We start from the raw sequence: 17,841 nt of genomic DNA on the forward strand, positions 1-17,841 counted from the left end.
CAGCTGAGTCATGGCTCACTGGAAAGCCAGTTACCAAAATTTCAAATTTTGAAGTTGTTTCCAATTTGCAAAGTTTTCAGATTGAACAATTTTTCACGTTACCACAATTTTTTGTAAAAAAAAATTAAAAATTTTCAAAACTTTTGAATTTTCATTTATTTTCTCTTTTTCTTCTTTTTGCCGCTGAGTGCAGTACCAGGAATAGTGTCTAGATTTGTCTTCTCACACTCATTCACTTTCCTTTTTCCACTCTGCGACTCTTCAAAACTTCAACTTTGAAAAAGTTACTAAGTAGCAAAGTAAATATGTCATTTTTCGTTTTGCTGCATGTAATTTTCCAAAGTGGAGGACATTTTGGAAAGTTTAGAATAGAAAAAGGATACATTTTTTAAAAATTGTGGAAGAAAAAAAACCCAAACCAAAACTTTAAACTTGTTCATTCTGTTGCCTCCAGTAGCAAAAAAGGGAGAGAAAATGGGTAAAGCAATAACTGAAAATACTGAAAATTATTAGATTTTGAAAAAAATTAAACAAATCTAAAATTCAATTAAAGAAAAACAATTGTTCAATTTCATTTTGAAATTTCACATAGAAAAAATGAAATATTTAATCAAAAGATATTTTGCCACAAAAAACTTAATTTTTGATGAAAAACTGTTTTTCAGTTAAGAAATTTCAGCCAATTCTTACTCTGAGGCACATTAGGCCCAGAGTGTTGCCAGTCAGTGAGCTAGATCTTTCAGCAACACTTGAGCCATTTCTTGAAACCTGTTAAATGCTTGCCCACCAGAAGCTGCTGAAGGGTTTTGAATTTTCACAGTAGTTCCCGTGGAGGCTAAATATGGGGAGAGTGCAGGCGAGCTGATTGAGGTGTACGATAGAAGCAATTTAACGCACGTACATGATACATGCTTCAGTTTCTGAAGGCTCAGAAAAAATATTATTTATTAGAAATAAACAGTAAGCAGACTGTATCAGCAGCAGCATCTGGCAACAGACCTGCTACCATCGGTGGTGCATAATGAAAAGACTTTTGTTGGCAAATCTGGTAATTGTATTTAATCCTGCCCCCAGTGTGTATTAATGATTTTTGAATTCTGAGTCAGAGGCATTCCTTCGAAGCACGTACCCATGGGTGAGGATCCATGAAAATACTGCATTTGGAGAACACTATTTTATTTCAGTGTTCCTATATCTCAGAAAAAGCCAAAAGAAATTTTAACAAATTTTCCCCAAATTTATCTTTAGCATGAGAAATTCCAGCCTTTTTTGGGCAAACTTGTAAGTGTTGGAAGCTACTATTTAGCTATAACCAGGGCCGGCTCCAGGCACCAGCTTGGCAAGCAGGTGCCTGGAGCGGCCACTTCGGAGAGGGGAAGCACGTCTAGCTGTTTGGCGGCAATTCGGCGGACGGTCCCTCATTCCTGCTCGGAGCGAAGGACCTCCTGCCGAATTGCCGCCGCAGATCGTGATCGCGGCTTTTTTTGATTGTTTGTTTGGCTGCGTGGGGCGGCCAAAACCCTGGAGCCGGCCCTGGCTATAACTACATCAGTGCTTTTTATTTAAATTGCGTGTGGCTGGTTCCTATATCTGGGGCATGTTGCGGAGCATTTGCTCATCTACAGCAGCTCCATCAGCTGTTTGAATCACCAATGAGTGGGTTTTTTTCCTGACCGTGTGTGATAATTGGAGGGATTTTGGAGAGATTTTATTAAACCATAGACATGTTACAGAGCATTTTGCTCAGCTCCAAGATGAGTCACTGTAATTTGAATTACCTTGTTATACTTTTCAGCCTTTTCAGCTGAAATGCAATATACTTTAAGATATATACTTAATTGTAATGAAAATTCTTCCTTTGCCAGCTACTTTTAATATTGATTTTTGACCAGGGCCTAAGTATGTGATACAATAACAGACTTAGAGGGCAGTCTGGGAGCTACATATATCAGGTTTATTGATGCCGTCTGTGTCTCCTTTTTTTTTTTTTCTTTTCTTTTCTAATGAGGCACTAAAAACATCTGTATTTTTACCATTTACAGGGTAGTGTGGTTTTACTGTCTGTAAAAGGTAAACAAAAATGTTTTGATTCTTTCATTTTGAGGGCAAATCTATGTATGTTATCCATGATTCTTGTCAAAATATCATCCTTTGTATACTAAAAATTGTTTCTAAATACTATTTAGAAACAAAGGCTCCATTCCTACAATGGATTCTGCATAGGCAGCACCTAGTGTTCAAGCATAACCCTATTAGCCCTATCTTGAAGGCCAAAAAAGTGTTTTTTTTTCCCGCAATCATGTTAGTTAAATCACATTAGCTTAACATTACTGAAAATCTCTAAGATGTGGACTAGCACGTTTGAAGCCAAATAACACTGCTTCAGAAATGTTAGTATCTTAACAGGGCTTTTCAGTCATGTTAAGCTCACTTGGCTAAACTAACGTGACTGAAACGTGACAGAACACACTTTCGGGGCATTTGATGTCAGTAGGGTTCCATGCAGGTGCAAGGGCATGCCTGCCTGGGAGTTGTAGGATTGACTTTAGCAAGACAATGACCTCTTTATAAAATATTTCATTTGAAAATGATACAGAATCAATACCTGTAGTCAGAAAATTTTGACTACCTGTGTTTGGGGGAAAAAATAGTCTACCTCCTGTAAAGAGTACAGCTGTGTAAGAATGACACTTAACAGATTTTGTCTGAAGCAACATTTGAAGTCTTCCACAAGGAATATACAAGTTACATTTCAATAATGAAAGAAATATAATAGTCATTTAGTTTGTTAATCATTTTCTAAGCCTTTATAGTAAATTATTTCCAAGACAAGAAGTTTTTAATTAGTATTTTTGTTGTAAATTGCACAATGACAACAAAATGTCAGGCTTTAGTCAGTCCATCAGCTAACGTGGAAGTGCGTTTATTTTCTTGCTGAGTCAGCTTTGTGTCAGGTGTATTGAAATTATGCGTCCTTCATTCAGTGTTAAGAGTTGTTAATCTAAAATAGCTTATTTATTTTGAAGGAAGAGCCAGAGCCATGTTCATTCTTAACATGCAACTATAGAATAGAAAGCAAGTAATCAAGGGTAGCTTAATAATTAGCAACTTAGCCAATAATTCATAACTTGAGCTATAACATCCACTCTTTTTTCTCCTTCCGTATTTCCTCTTAGAGGCCCAAATGCAGAGGTGAGTGGGTGAATCCAAGACAGCGTAAGCTAAAGTAATTTACTCTTTTACACCCTCCTGTTAGTGGCTTTTCTTTCAACACTGCTCTCTTATGGCTCCATATTTATATAGACTGTAAATTAAACCATCTTTGATTCCCTTTCTATCTTAGCTCAGTTGGCCCAATTAAGTTGTAATATGTCAGGGTTGTAAGAAACACACTGGTAAAGGTGTATGAGTCTGAGTCTAAGTTGTTGCAACTTACATGCTAACGAGCCAAGATGAAGGTGTAAGCAGGGCCGACAAGAGGGTGGGCAAGCCGGTACAAATTACCGGGGCCTTGCGGTCTGGAAGGGGGCCTGGGGCCCGGCTTTCCCCCCGTCTTGTCGGTCCTGTTTAGCCGGTCCGCCCTTCCTGGGGAGCCCGAAAAAATTCCGGGCCCAGCTTCCCCGGCTTCCCCCCCCCTCGTCTGCCCAGTTTAGCCGGTCCGCCCTTGCTGGGGAGCTGAAAAAAAATTTTCACCGGGGCCCAAACCCGCTGTTGGCGGCCCTGGGTGTAAGCCAAACTATCTTAAACAACTTTGGACTTACTTAAACGCCGCTCTGAATTTGGCCCAAAGTGTGAAATGCTAAAACAGATTTTATGTGAATGTAGTAGGTTTTTTAAAGGATTTCCTAAGTCATAGAAAAGCAAATGTTTACTATATTAGTAGTAATAGTAGCACTTTATACACCTCTACCCCAATATAATGCGACCCGATATAACATGAATTCGGATATAACGCGGTAAAGCAATGCTCTGAGGGGACGGGGCTGCGCACTCCGGCGGATCAAAGCAAGTTCGATATAACGCGGTTTCACCTATAACACACTAAGATTTTTTTGGCTCCCCAGGACAGCGTTATATTGGGGTAGAGGTGTATATCTTCTAAACACTATGCTGCCAGTAGCTAATTAATATAAACTTATTGCAACATAAAATAAAAATCTATGATCAATTAATCAGCAAATCTCCTCATATTTCGTGTTGATTTGATTTCTGTAGGATGCTTCATTGATTAATAGTCATGACTATTAAATATATTTTATCTTCTATTGTGCCTTCCAGCCAAAGTTCTTAGAACACTTTACAAACATGATTGAACCTCAGAAGACCCCTCACTTGCTTATCATTATTTACAAATGGGGAAACTGAGGCACTGGTTAAATGATTTGCACATTGTCTTTCAGTGAGTCAGTGGTAGATCTGGGGATTGAAAATAATCCTAATTCTTGGTGGTTCCCTACTTTCTACGCAGACAGTCTTTCCAAGAAAACTAATTATGCTAGGTTGACAATTAAGTGATGTTACAGCACTAAATTACTCTGAGAATTGTATTATTTAGAAGGAAGATGACAACCTCATACATCAGAAAAGCTAATGCATCACCATGGAATTAATAATGTAAAAGAATGAATTCTAACACATTCCCTTATGGACCAGCAGCTACTATTATTATTTACATTGTATCTTGTGTGTACATGTTGTACAAAATACTTGTACCCCTGTATGCAGATTTCCAAATTAATTAATTCTCATTTGGAGGGAATTTAGGGGGGCTGGGAAGGAATTTTTACCTCACCACTATATTGGCTTTGGTGGAGTGGGGGGTTTTTGCCTTCCCCACAGCGGGGTGTCAGGGAAGGCCTATTATGGTGAGTAGAAAAGGTTGTAGGCTGTATGTCGCAACTTATTTTGTAAGTGTGGGGTGGATGTCCAGTGCAGGCATCCAGTGACCAGATAAATGGCCTGGTAAAGGACATAAAATGGAAGTGCTGGTTAAAGGAACGGAATGGGGCAGGGAGTTTGGAGCTCCTATGGTTGGAACCAACCCCCTTTTCTTATAGCCCACCTCAACTGTGAGGGGGGAGGGGTGGATGGTATGGTCCTGGCAAAGGAAGTGCTGGAGGGATCTGGCTGGAAAAAGAGGAGGAGCTGGTGGAAGTTCCCCGGGTAATTACGGAATAAACGGGGTTACCTGCACTGTACACTTTTATCTGCTGGGCAGTCCCAGACATCTAATAATAATGTTGCGGCCTGATTAAATCCATATCAAATGTCTCCTGTCCTTCTTTTGGTATAGCCGGACAACAAGGAGCAAAGTCTTTGACTTAACTGGATGTCATAAGTAAGGGCAACAGGATTTGTTCTGTAACAGACACTAATTATTTCTTCAGACTTCAAAGGGAATACTATGCATAAAAAGCTCAAATTAGGCCCAATGTAGCTACAATGATGTTACAGGAATGGTCCAAAATGGTAAAGGCAAAGTTTAAGTTTGAAAACTAAAGTACACAACTGATGATCATTACCTTAAACATTCAATGTCAGTCTGAGGCTTTTCACTAACTTTGACTTTTTCTGCTTCTAAACATTTTGTAATGTCTTCAGCTTCACGTAGTTGTTCTTCAGTATCTAAAAGTAAAATAACAATGTCCTTACTAATATATATAAATCATCTGTATTCACATACAGCCTGCATTTTAGAAGTTCACACATTCTAATTATTGTGGAAACTGCTATGAAGGTGAAAATATTAGGTCACAGTACATAAAATTAAAATATTTTACAGATGTAGTTACCATACAATTGTAATCTTTCAAGCATTGCAAAATCTGCAGAATGCTTATAGTATCTGTACATTAAAATTTTAACCTCATAAAGAACAATTTATGGATTTCTTTCCTTGTTCAACTACTATTACATATGTATTATTTAAACAATATACATACATTCTGGTTATTTCTATTTTATACCCAAAGCTTTGTAGATTTAATAAAAAATAAAAGATTGGCTTTATTATACTATTTTAGCCAAATCTCAGAACTAGTACTTCATCCTCATCCTCCTTGACATGTCAGCTGCCTTTGACGCAGTCAACTGTTGTTTTTTTTCTTGAAATCTTGTCCTCTTTTTCTTTCCATGACTCTCTTCTCTCCTGATTTTCCTCCTACTCTATGCTCCTTCAGAGGATCCTCCTCCTCACCCCTTCAGCTTTCAGTGGGGGTGTCACAGGCCTCTGTTCTTGGTCACTTTCTCTTCTCTGTCTACACCTTATTGCACCTACACCTACACATTAATCTCATCTGTAAACATAAATTCAATCACCTCTATGTTGATGACTCTCAGATCTATCTTTTGGCTCCAGGCCTATCTCCCTTTGTCCAAACTAAAATCTTGGCCTGTCTCTCTGACATCTGCTCACAGATGTCTAGTCATTAGCTCAAGATCAACATAGCTAAAACTCAGCTTCTTATCTCCTGCCTGTTCCCCCAAGCCTTCCTCAATACCTATTTTCTCAATTACAGTGGACAACACTGCCATCCTGCCTGTCACTCAGACCCATGTCATGGGCATAATCTTTGACTTGACCTCTTTGTAGGTCCTCATGTCCAGGCTGACTAAATCTTGCTGATTCTTTCAGATTTTTCTCTAGCCTTGACAAATGTAGTCTTGCCCTGCTTGTATCTATTCCAAATGCTGCTCCCAAGATCATTTTTCTGTCCTGTCACTTTGACCCCATCCCTCCTGTCTTTGCCTCCCTTCTCTGGCTCCCCCTTCTCTATTACATGAAACATAAGATGTCTGTCTTCACTTTCAAGGCCCTTTATGGCCTATCTCCACCCTAGTTATCTCTCATTCAGTACTGAGATGTTGACTCCCACCTCCAGTCGGCCCATGATGCCATCACCCTCTTGTACAATTTTTAAACGAGCCCTTCATTCCTTATTACATGCAGTTCCTCGCAGTTGGGAGGGGCAAATCTACCATTTGCAAATCTACATCATCTTCCTCAAAAACCCTCCTTAAAACTCAACAAAGATAGCTTGAGCAACAGTAGTAGTGAAGCTGCAGCAGCATGGTCGGTGACTGCTCGAGTATGTATGCAGGGTTCTGCAGGCAGGAGTAGCATGTGCAGACACCAATGCTGCTGCTGTTACTCAAGCTAGCTTTGATTTCATATCTGTCTGTATATGCTTCAATCACACTTCCCCATGGCAGAATACCAATACTCTTACATTGTAAGTTCTTTGGGACAGACATCATCTCTTTCTGAATTTGCACAGCACTTACCACAGTGGCCTCCTAGTCTGTGACTAGCTCTCCTAGGCACTACCGTAGTACAGTAAATAATTATGATGGTGAATGGACTGCAGTGTTAAACAAAATGGGACAAAAGTTGGACCCAATGAACTCTGCACTATTTGAAGTGTCACACAAATAAACCCATTTTATTACTAGATCCTTGTATATAATAATCTAGATGACAGGCTATCAAGAGGTGTTACAGTATACATGGATCAGAGCTGTATTTCAAACACCAGAGTATTTCGGAGAGAGATTGTTTCAGTATTATAAAGAGAGAAGAGATGAAAAGGAAGGTGAGGTTGGAGAAAGGAATGATGGAGGCAGGAAGTGAAAGGAAATGAGGGAGAGGGTAGATAACTATATTACTATCAATCTATCCATAAATGATAAAAATAGTCTGGAAGAGAGTGACACTACTGGTTTAAATTTATAAGCATCTTTGTCTTTTATGGCTCCTATCCTGCTTCCACAGAAGACAATGGTAACACCTACTGTTTGACTTCCGCGAGAGCAGGTTCAGAGCCCAGATTATCCTGAGTTATCCGATGCGCCTGCTTTATTTTATTGCAGATATGCACCACCAGCACACTGACAAAAACGTTTACTTTGTCACCTTTTGTTGGTTCTTTCGTAAATCAAGTCACACATATATATATATATATATTTCTCATGTCCTCACTCTAAATCAATGCTGTATTATATTTGAAAAGATTAGCAGGATAAACAATTTATCATTAAAGCTAGATGGACAATGGCTTTTTTTGGTTTTCAAGAAAAAGTTTTCGGTCAAACCAAAAACTGCATTTAAAAAAATTGTTTGGTGAATCTAAGTTTGAGAATTGTTATAAATGTGTGGTTTTACCCCAGTGATAAGGGCGCTCACCTGGGATGTGGGAGACCTAGGTTCAATTCTTCCCATTGCCTGATGCGTAGAAGAGATGTTAGTTGGGGTCTCCCACATTTCAGAAGAGTAGTGCACTACTATCACCGGGCTATGGATATTCTAGTATGCTTCTTTTTCAATCTCTTCTCTTGAAGCTGTGTTCTACTTTTAAAAAATTATAACTGGAGCAGGGACTCGGGTATCCCACCCCCCAGGTGAGTCCCTAAATACCAAGCTATACATCCATTCTAAGTTTCTTTCCCTGTCCCAGTGACTATCCATTGTCATTCTAAGTAACAATTCATATCTTTCTTTAAGACCATGAATAGTCATTGGGACAATCTTACTTCTGTGAAAAATATCTGAGGGGAACTATTTGTCAAATGTGTTTGTCAAATCACAAATGATTATCATAATAAGTGACTATCCAACACATTAAATACCTTTGAGTTTGCTCTGGAGAGTAAATAAATCCTGCTTTAATTCATTCTTCTGCAGCTGGAGTGCATTTAACTGAACATTTTCACATTCCATTGACTCCATTTCTAAGAAGAAATATATTTTAAGTTAAAATGTATTACAGTTTTAATCTTCATGGTATAATCTTAAATACTCTTTAATTACTTCTAACCATCTTCGGATATTCTAAAAGGATATTAGGCTAAAAATACAATTAGACTTATAAAACCTGATGTACAAGAAATTACATATGGACAACTCTATTAGAATTATCTGTATCTACAAACAGGGAATACAAGGAACAGGTGCATGATGAATTAAGTCTGTCAAGTCAAACTGTCTGAAGAGAGAAATTTTTTATCCCTGTTGGCTATGCATGTTGCTGGAACTCTGGACTTTATCGCCAGCTGGGTGAGTTGGGTTCACCTGGAGAAATGGGAACTGAAATGGTCCAAGTAGCCATTGCCTTTGTTACTAGTGTGGTCTGTGGCTAGCACAAAGAATGACTGCCCAGTCAGCAAGGAAGAGGAACAAGAAAGGCCATGGTTAGACCACCTGCTATGATAATCTTATATTCTGTATTTTAGCTCAAAGGGTCATAGGATCCTGTTTCAGACAATAACTATAAAGGACCAATCCCATGAGGTACCTGTGCATGTAACTCCCACTGAATTTAGGAGGGCTTGTAGGACTCAAAGCTGGTGGTCAATAATCATTGAGGGCTTAATTGTGGTCCATTTAACGTGGTAATGCAATGTGCACCCCCCCATACCTCTTTGTTGGCTGTGACCTCCTGGACAGTTGTGCAGGCGTAGATGCAGGGACCGCAGAGCTTGTACTTCCCCGCATAGCAGAAATGAGTGGGAGAGAGTGTACTGGGCAATATAGCCACACCAACACACTGCCCCTTATTTAGGTCAGATCATGATCTCACAATCTAGCCCTAAGAGAAATATCCAGCTAGGAAGGCAATCAGTTTAAAAATATTGCTTTACTCAGTTAAGTCTTAGTCATTTGTATTCTCTAGCAATCAAAGATAAAATAGTTTAACGTAAGACGTACCATTTTTCAAAATATTTGCCTGAGTTTCTAAGTCACATATTTCAGTCTTGGCTTTTTTTCTAATCAAAAGCTCTCTGTTACATGTTAGTCCATATTCATTGTTAAAATCTGTGATTTCCTTCATAAAATTCTCCTCTTCTTCAATCATTTTCCTCTTTGTATCTGACTAGAAAGGTGGAAAGACAATACACAGAGGAAAATAGAATCTTTGTTAAAATAATGGAGCTGAAATCCAGTTTTACTCCCTTATAACTATGTAAAATCGGTATGTATTCTATTTTGCAACCTGGAAAAACAGGGAAATGGTCTTGATCTCCATCATTACTTCTGTTGCATTAATCTTACTGTTTCGCTCTTGTGACAAAGTGAAAGCAGGGTGTTCTATAATAATAGTGCTGTATCATTAGTGTTAGAGGCCACATTATGTTATCAATTTTTAAGCATGTGTTGAAATCAATGGAGACTTCTGCTTAAAATCAATGGCACAAAATGGCCATTCTTTTTGGTTCTTTAAATTGCTCATTAAGGGTGAAATTCACCCCTTTGCAGAAGTTCAGGACAAGGCCACAGCACTATTTAAGCTCCCAAAATATAGCCTAAGAAAGCTGACCCTGTTAGGGAGTCGGAATATGCGGTTTCTCGGTGCCTTTTAGAAATAGGTCCCAAATTTATTTTTAAGTATTTGTTTTTATAAGAAAAACTTCCATTTATAGAAAAATACATTCATAAAGTCAATGACAAGATTAAATTCCATTCAAAGCTCTTATCTGAATACTGATTTAAATAAAAAGTGAATTCCCTTGTAAACAAGGGAAGAGATAATCCATGCATCAAATCTCACTGGATACAGTTGATATCAAATTCACATTCCATCAGAGGACAGCAATTTTGCCTTGATAGCTAAGTAGTATTAGTATAATATTTACAGTATTCCTTATTCTGTCCTATATGTAGGAAGGGGAATATGCTAGACACTGCAATAATACTACTAAGTTATAAAGACAACTGAAAAGTTTTTAAAGGTAATTCAGGAGGTAGATTATCTAAAATCATGGATTAAAGTTTGGAGTGAGATTCTGAATTTCTTTGTGTTTTAATTTGTTAGAACCAAAACAAATTTTAATCATTCAGATTTTCATAATTCATTAGTGTCCAATTTTTTTCTAAATATAAAACTGACTGTAGTCATACAGTATTTTGTAAAACTGAACTCTCCTAAATAGTATAACTGGAAACATACATACAAAGATTTTGAGAAAAATACTCCTTTGATTCATAAGTTCAACTTTCTTTTTCTCTAAGATGTCTTCACGTTTCTTCAAAAGCTGTAAGTAGAAGAGCTTTTCAGACAGCTGCTGAACCTTCAAAGAAAACAAAAGATTATTGGTGATAAAAATAAGTACACATGATGTATAGGTCCTGCACATAAAGAGCCCTAACCAGAAAAAAAAATAGTCTGCATAGCTGCTGGACCATGGAAGCTTAATGGGTCTCCTTTTCTCATTAGCTTGCAGTCTAATCACAATTCTTTGCAGCAGTATCCCCTCTTCAGAGGCGAAGCTCAGTGCTGTTACCAATATAGAGAATGGAGTCCTTAACTCTCATTTTTAGCCAGAAAATTTTTCATCTGGAATGGAGAGAGACTCAACAGAGCATACAATCTTTTAGATAACTTAATATAGAGGTGAGTTTTTCTCCATCTAACCAGATATCATCAAGTCAGGCATAGATTAACTTCAAAGGGACAAAAATCCAAAGTTATTGTGCTCTTCTCTGAATGTTGGTGGTTAGCCATAGAGAGCTATTTATGCGATGCCTCTTCTACTATAGATGACGAAGTAGGGATTGATGGTCTCATAAATTTTCCCAGTATGACTGTGAGAACTATCAGCCAGGGAAGAGTAATGAAGACAGTTCTACTATAAAATGCCAAATAAACTAAAAACCTTCCTTGTGTACACATTTGTATTTTCAGATTTAATTTTTTTAAACAGTACTTCAACTGATGAGGTAAGCTGCTCAACTAATTTGTTCATACCACTTAAGGAGAATTCTTCCAGATTTTGCAGTACAACCATGGTTGGAGGTTTAAAACTAAGCAAGCGTAGGGGGACAGAATATAAGATACAAGAGCAGATAAGTAGGGAGCAACTAAGTAATTGAAGGATTTTAAAGGCAAGCACCAGAAGCTTGTATCTGATGTGATGGTGAGTGGGAACCAATGAAGGGACTCAAAGAGAGGGCTGAAATGGTCAAAACACTGGTTAAGGAAAGTGAGCTTAGCCTTTTGAACTGATGACAAGGGAGCAAAGTGGCTGTCAGGAAGGCCACAGAGGATGAGATTGCAGTAGTCAAGAGGAAATACAGTGAGAGTCTATATGGTAGTTTTAGTGGTGTGGATGGCAAGAAAAGGCCAAATATTAGATATATTATGGAAGAAGTAGTAACAAGATTTGGAAACTGTCTACATATGCAAGTTGAGAGAGGGTACAGTCAAGCTGATATGCCTGAATAACAGAGAGAATGGTGATAGTATCAATAGTAATGAAGCTTGGGCAAAATTAGGAGAATTTGGAAAAGAAAACAATGGGCCAGATTTTCTCCTCACATACCAACCATATTTTAGTGAAGGTGTCAGGGAGCTTGTTCCTGCAATACCAAGAGCTTTAGGATAATTTATTGTTACATACTGATTCAAAGCAAGGTACTAATATTGTGCTTCTGTATTTATATTACTGAATATAACCAGGCGTATTGTAGTTTCTCCGACCCCAAAGTGCCTTCATAATCTATTACTTTGCAATAATTTTTTTTTAAAGAAATCATTGAGCCATGAAAAGTAAAATGCTGTAAATCAAGTTCTAATTACATGCTAGCTGGTTTTACAGAACAGAAAAAAAAAATAATATTTACTAGGAGCGTTCTCTTGACCACAAGCAGTCTCTGTGAAATAGATGTCAAAACATTTTTGAACTCTAAAGGCTCATCTACTTATTCAGGCCTGGGTTGGGATGGAGCGGAGGGAGAGGGAAGAAATGACATACAGTTATTTGGAGGAGGCCTTTAGTATTATATTATTACTTTGATTATATTAATTGCAGTAGATACATTGAGAATTTGTAGAATAAGCTAAATTTTAGATATTGAAAAATAATTGACAATGTAAGTAATCTCACTACTCAATTTATAATCTTTGTATTGAAATATTATTTGATTGAAATCTTGGCATTTCCTTTATTGCCTGCATCATTTCCTTTTGATAAATGAATTAATTTCAAACTAAACAAGCAAATAAAATCTACTGTTTTACATATAATTAATTAAAATATAAAAGACACTGGAATCAATTAGGAATGCATCTTCACCTTTCTCCACTAGTCAAGTACAGCAATTGTTTTACTTTTGAGTCCTCTGATACCTACCCTACAAACCACAATTATAAACCAGAATGAATCAGTAACAAATTAGGGGTATATAAATAAAATTGTGATTCTCATACATTAATTTTATAAGCAGGTCTACAGGGGGTTGGTTACCTAGCAAATATCACATATTCCAACCTTGTATTGATTAAAGACCAGTTCTATTGTAGATCCATATTGGGTTCTGATCTTTGAAACAGTTATGCCATTAGTTCCACTGAAGTCAATGGAGCTGTCAGGGCCGGCTCCAGGCACCAGCCGAGCAAGCTCGTGCTTGGGGCGGCAGATTTCAAAGGGCGGCATTCCATCTAATCCATTTTTTTTTGGTTTTGTTTTGTTTTGCGCTTCACTGCTTTGGCCGCCCCTGTGGGTTTTTTCTTTTTGGTTTACTGCTCCCGCCACCCTGTAGGGGGCGGAGGAGGGGAGCGCCCTGCATCAAGCCCGGTAGGGCAGCCTGCGTCCTTCCCTGCCTGCCGAACAGAGCGGCGCGAAGCCCTCCCAGCAGGCGGCGCAGCGGGAGGGGCCGCGTGGCAAGCGCCCCGCTTAAGGAAGCCCTGGCCACCCCCCTTCTCTCTCCCCCTCCCCCCCCGCTAGCCGAGGTGCGCACTCCGCTGCCTGGGGTCTGCAGGGCCGGGAGTCCCCCTGCACCCACGCTCCCACCGCCCCGCAGGTATTTTTTGTTTGTTTTTATTTTTTATTTCCTTCGCTGCTCCAGCAGGCGGGCCAGTTTGTGGTCCCCCCCGCCTGCCGCTCCGGCCGGGGGCAGGTTTGTTCCCCCCACACACACTTTGTTGCTCCGGCCGGCTGGTTTGTTGTTCCTCTCTCCCCCCACCCCACCCCCGTTCGCCGCTCCGGACGGGGGCAGGTTTGTTTTCCTCCTCCCCTTGCTGCTCTGGCCGGCCGGGCGTTTTTTGCTTTGGGCGGCAAAAAAGGCCAGAGCCGGCTCTGGGGGCTGTTGACATGCATATGTGTAACTGTTTGCAGAATCAAGATCTAAATTTGTAACTAGTAAACATTTCTAAACAATTATGTGTATTCTTTTCCCCCCCTCTAACATGCCTTAATCTATTTTAGGGGTTTTTATAGCACCTGGCACAGTAGCATTGTGTGGCAAACCACACAACAGCCTATATTTTTGGAGAGATCGGTATTGCCACCAAACCATTCATTCACCTCACCAAATGAATTAGTAGTATAAGTGTTGGTAAAATTAGGAGTCTGGCAGTAAAAGTCAAAAGGGGCACAAAGCACAATCCAGAAGATTGCAAGATTTATCTCTAACATGATATCGCTAACATATTTCTGTTATTTTATAGGTAAAATACTAGAGATAACATAGGCCTGACTCTAAGCAGGCAGACAGAGGCTCCTTTTACTATGCACCTACAATTTTGTGGGTGCAGATATTTAAGAGTACAGGTGACATCGTTTAGACCTCATTTGCAGGCACAAACAAGTGGATTTCTAACATCAGTTTCACCCACAATTATTAGTACTGACAAAACTGAGTATAAAAAGGGAGTTCATGTCTCAAAACAAGGCTTCACATCTACTATATGGACAAAGGGATTAGAAAATGTAAAAGAGTGAGTGGCTGAACACTAACTGGTCTGGCTAGAAAGGTGGTTCTGTCTACAATGGCACTAGCCAAACTATAAGAGCACTCTTTGTACATGCTAGACGGCGAGTAACACAAATAGAATTGCTGATGTGTGGATGAGGTGGGAACTCTTAAGGCCTGGTCCAAGGCTCACTAAAGTCAATTCTGGGACTCTCTTAATTTACTTCAGTGCACACTAGGAAGGGCCGTCATTGAATGGAAGTGAGCAGTGAAGCCCATATGTGAACAAACTCCATGTATCTTAGTGTGTTAATGAAGGAGAAGGAAGGAGTGTTCTACCTTCTACATCAAGACCCCAGGCTTGTAAAAAGAACCAGATTGGTATACCCCTGAGCCCATATGGAATCCTACTGAGGCCCCTGGGGCTCCATGCAATCTCAGGGGTCAGTCTGAATGGTGAGTCTTATAGGACTGGGATCAAAATGGCAGGCCGAACTCTTGTGAAGTGTTCAGATACTATGGAGATGAGCACTATAGAAATGCATACAAATACGTACATAAAGCAAACACTATGATCATTAATATAAACACTATATGAAGTATACTGCTTCAAAGTGTTCATGAACAATATATTAAAATTACAGCCCATTTACCTATAACAATAATTAACATACTATAAGTATTACTACTCTACCTTAGTTTCTAATTTTATTTTTGCTTCATTCAGCTCTTCTGTTATTTGCTTAATTTTTTCATGACTTCTGTTTATGTCTAATTTAACTGCAATACAAAATGAACCTTTAAACACATGAAATCAGTTGGTGAAAGTGAGATTCTTTTAACAGTTTGCGGCTTGCAAGATAGAGTGGTGTAGAAAGATGACTTCATCTTATAAGAGACATATAATTGCTAGACTTCTAATCACATTGGTTTTCCTATAACAGCTACTGTCACTGTCATCAGTTACTAGAAGTGGAAATCGACATTCAGTTGTGAACGAACAAGTGCCTAATTACTACTTTAGTGTGGACAAACATGACATTTGCATAGATAATTCAGGTAGCTAGCTTTGGAAATTTGATTTAAAGTAAGGGTCACCTGTTTTACTGTATAGTAAAGTACCTTGTTGATACTCTGCTATGCCATGACCAAGTGATTAAAACAACAGGCGGGGAGACAAGATACAGGGGTTCTGTTTCTAAGTCTGCTGGCGGTTTTCTGTGTAATCTTGGACAAACTTCCTAAAGTTCCACTGCACTCCAGGCAATTACATTTCCTGAAAGCAGATTTTGTAGAGTTCAAACTACAGGTCTAGACTGCAGTATTGCCAGACCCAAGCATTCAAAAAATCATGGCTTAGCCTCCCCCCCCCGCTCCCAATATTATGAGGTCAGCTTAAAAATCATGAGATAAAAGAAAAAAAAGCAGATCCTTTTTATTCGCTTTCTGGTTTTAAGCCTTTGGGTTTGTTTTTCATCTTTCCTCCACCATCGGGAGGGTAGAAATATACTCTTAAAAAAAAAAAAAGAGCGAGCACTGAGATTCGCTTGTAATAACATGATTCTAGGAATTGGGGCTTTAGGAATAACAACAAATATCATGAATCTCATGATAAAAAATTACATGTTGGCAAGGCTGTGCGTGAGGATGATACAAGCCTGACCCTGCTGTATTCAAACCCAGGAGAAGGGAGATAGGCTCTTTCAAAGCCAGCCCACGTGTCTATTGCAGGGCTGCCCTCAGTCCCTATGGAATTCACTAGAACTATTGAAACAGGAGATGGTGAGGGAGGTAGGAACTCAGTTATTGGGCTCAATACAGGAGTGACAGGGTAACTCTGTGGCCTGTGTTATACAGGTGAGACTAGAGACTCTGAAGGTCCCTTCCGGCCTTATAATCTAGGAGTCGATATACTCCAGGGGAAAGGCTCAGTCAGCATTTACTGACCTTGCTTGAAAACACCCCCCCCCCCCCCAAGATGGAGGAAAAACCTCACTTCGTTTCAGGGCTCTTGGGGAACCGTGGAGTTGTGTGACCACAGGCACCCCTGGCCATCCTCGCTGCACCAGGCATAGACAGCGGCCGTGTGGCTGACCTTGGTGCATGAGGCGCCGCTTCTCCTCTGCTTGCTGCTCCGTGAGGAGAATTTGCTGGAACAGGGAGTCCAGGCTCATTTCTGTCTCCTTGGAGGGCAGGACTTGGGGTTATTTCCCCGTCCCTGGGAGGCTTATTCACCACTTCAGAGACCCCTCACGGGGGGTAGGGAGCTCTTCACTGAGCCTGACTCCTCCCCTTTTAGCAGCACCGTTGTGCTCAGTCCCTCACATCTACCCCCCCTCCTGCCTGACCACCTCAGTTCCTGCCTCTCTACCTCCCGACCGGTGGCTGGAGGAACAGTCCCTCCAGAGGGGTTTGTGCAGCCGAGGAGAAGCCCCAGAACCAGCCCATCAGGCGGGGAAGCCTGAGCTTAGAGCAGAGGAAGGAAGCTGAGTTGAGGGGTGGGAAAAGAGGAGCCTAGCAGTAGAGGAGGCTGGTGGTTTTGGGGGGCAGCAGAGGGAACAGGGATTGGATGGAGAGAACATGGGAGGTAGCGGCGGGTCTGCTGGTGGAGAAGATTGGATTGGGGTGGGGCACAGGGTAATCTTAACACAGAGAGGGAGGGGTGGTAGTTGTGGTTGTACAATGTTTCAAAGTTAAGGGGATGAAACAGAACTTCAGCAAAATGTTATAGTCAAGCTCTCGTTAAACAAAATAAGCTCTGATGAAACTTGAAAACATGAAACTGACCCATCTTATGTAAAACTGAAATGATTTTATTTTTAAATTGGCACAAAGTGAAACAGAGGGAACAGTTCACAAAGGTGAATTTAGGAAAGTGTTTTAGTAGTGAAGCTTCCTACCCAAAGGCCAAAGGAAAAATGGAAACTGAGTGAAATGGGGAACTTTTGACAATTCAGATAGCTATTTTTTACCCGAGCCTGTGAGTGAACAAGTCATTTTATAAAAATTCAAGAAAAAGAACTACAATATCCTGGGATCAAGGCAAAAATAAAATGAAAACCATTCTTTGAAGTTTTCAAGACTTCACTGCTACGGTTGCAACAGGGACTTTCATGTTTCAAACTGTGAGAAAGCTGCTGTATGCCAGGATGGTG

At 39.8% G+C, this 17,841-nt stretch overlaps 1 protein-coding gene across 1 annotated transcript in view; it reads right to left on the reverse strand.

Annotated features, from left to right (window-relative positions):
• CCDC172 (coiled-coil domain containing 172) overlaps positions 1 to 16,860 on the reverse strand; it is a 32,438-nt gene extending 15,578 nt beyond the window's left edge. The window contains exons 1-6 of the mRNA XM_034775832.1: positions 16,782 to 16,860; positions 15,381 to 15,466; positions 10,948 to 11,064; positions 9,704 to 9,869; positions 8,626 to 8,727; positions 5,523 to 5,625 (exon numbers count right to left, since the gene is read on the reverse strand). Coding sequence (XP_034631723.1) covers positions 5,523 to 5,625; positions 8,626 to 8,727; positions 9,704 to 9,869; positions 10,948 to 11,064; positions 15,381 to 15,466; positions 16,782 to 16,860 — 653 coding nt within the window. The remainder of the gene's footprint in view (positions 1 to 5,522; positions 5,626 to 8,625; positions 8,728 to 9,703; positions 9,870 to 10,947; positions 11,065 to 15,380; positions 15,467 to 16,781) is intronic.
• Positions 16,861 to 17,841: the final 981 nt, after the last annotated feature.

This window comes from Trachemys scripta, chromosome 7 (genome assembly GCF_013100865.1).
Source record: "Trachemys scripta elegans isolate TJP31775 chromosome 7, CAS_Tse_1.0, whole genome shotgun sequence".
In the NCBI taxonomy this organism is placed as follows: Eukaryota; Metazoa; Chordata; order Testudines; family Emydidae; genus Trachemys; species Trachemys scripta.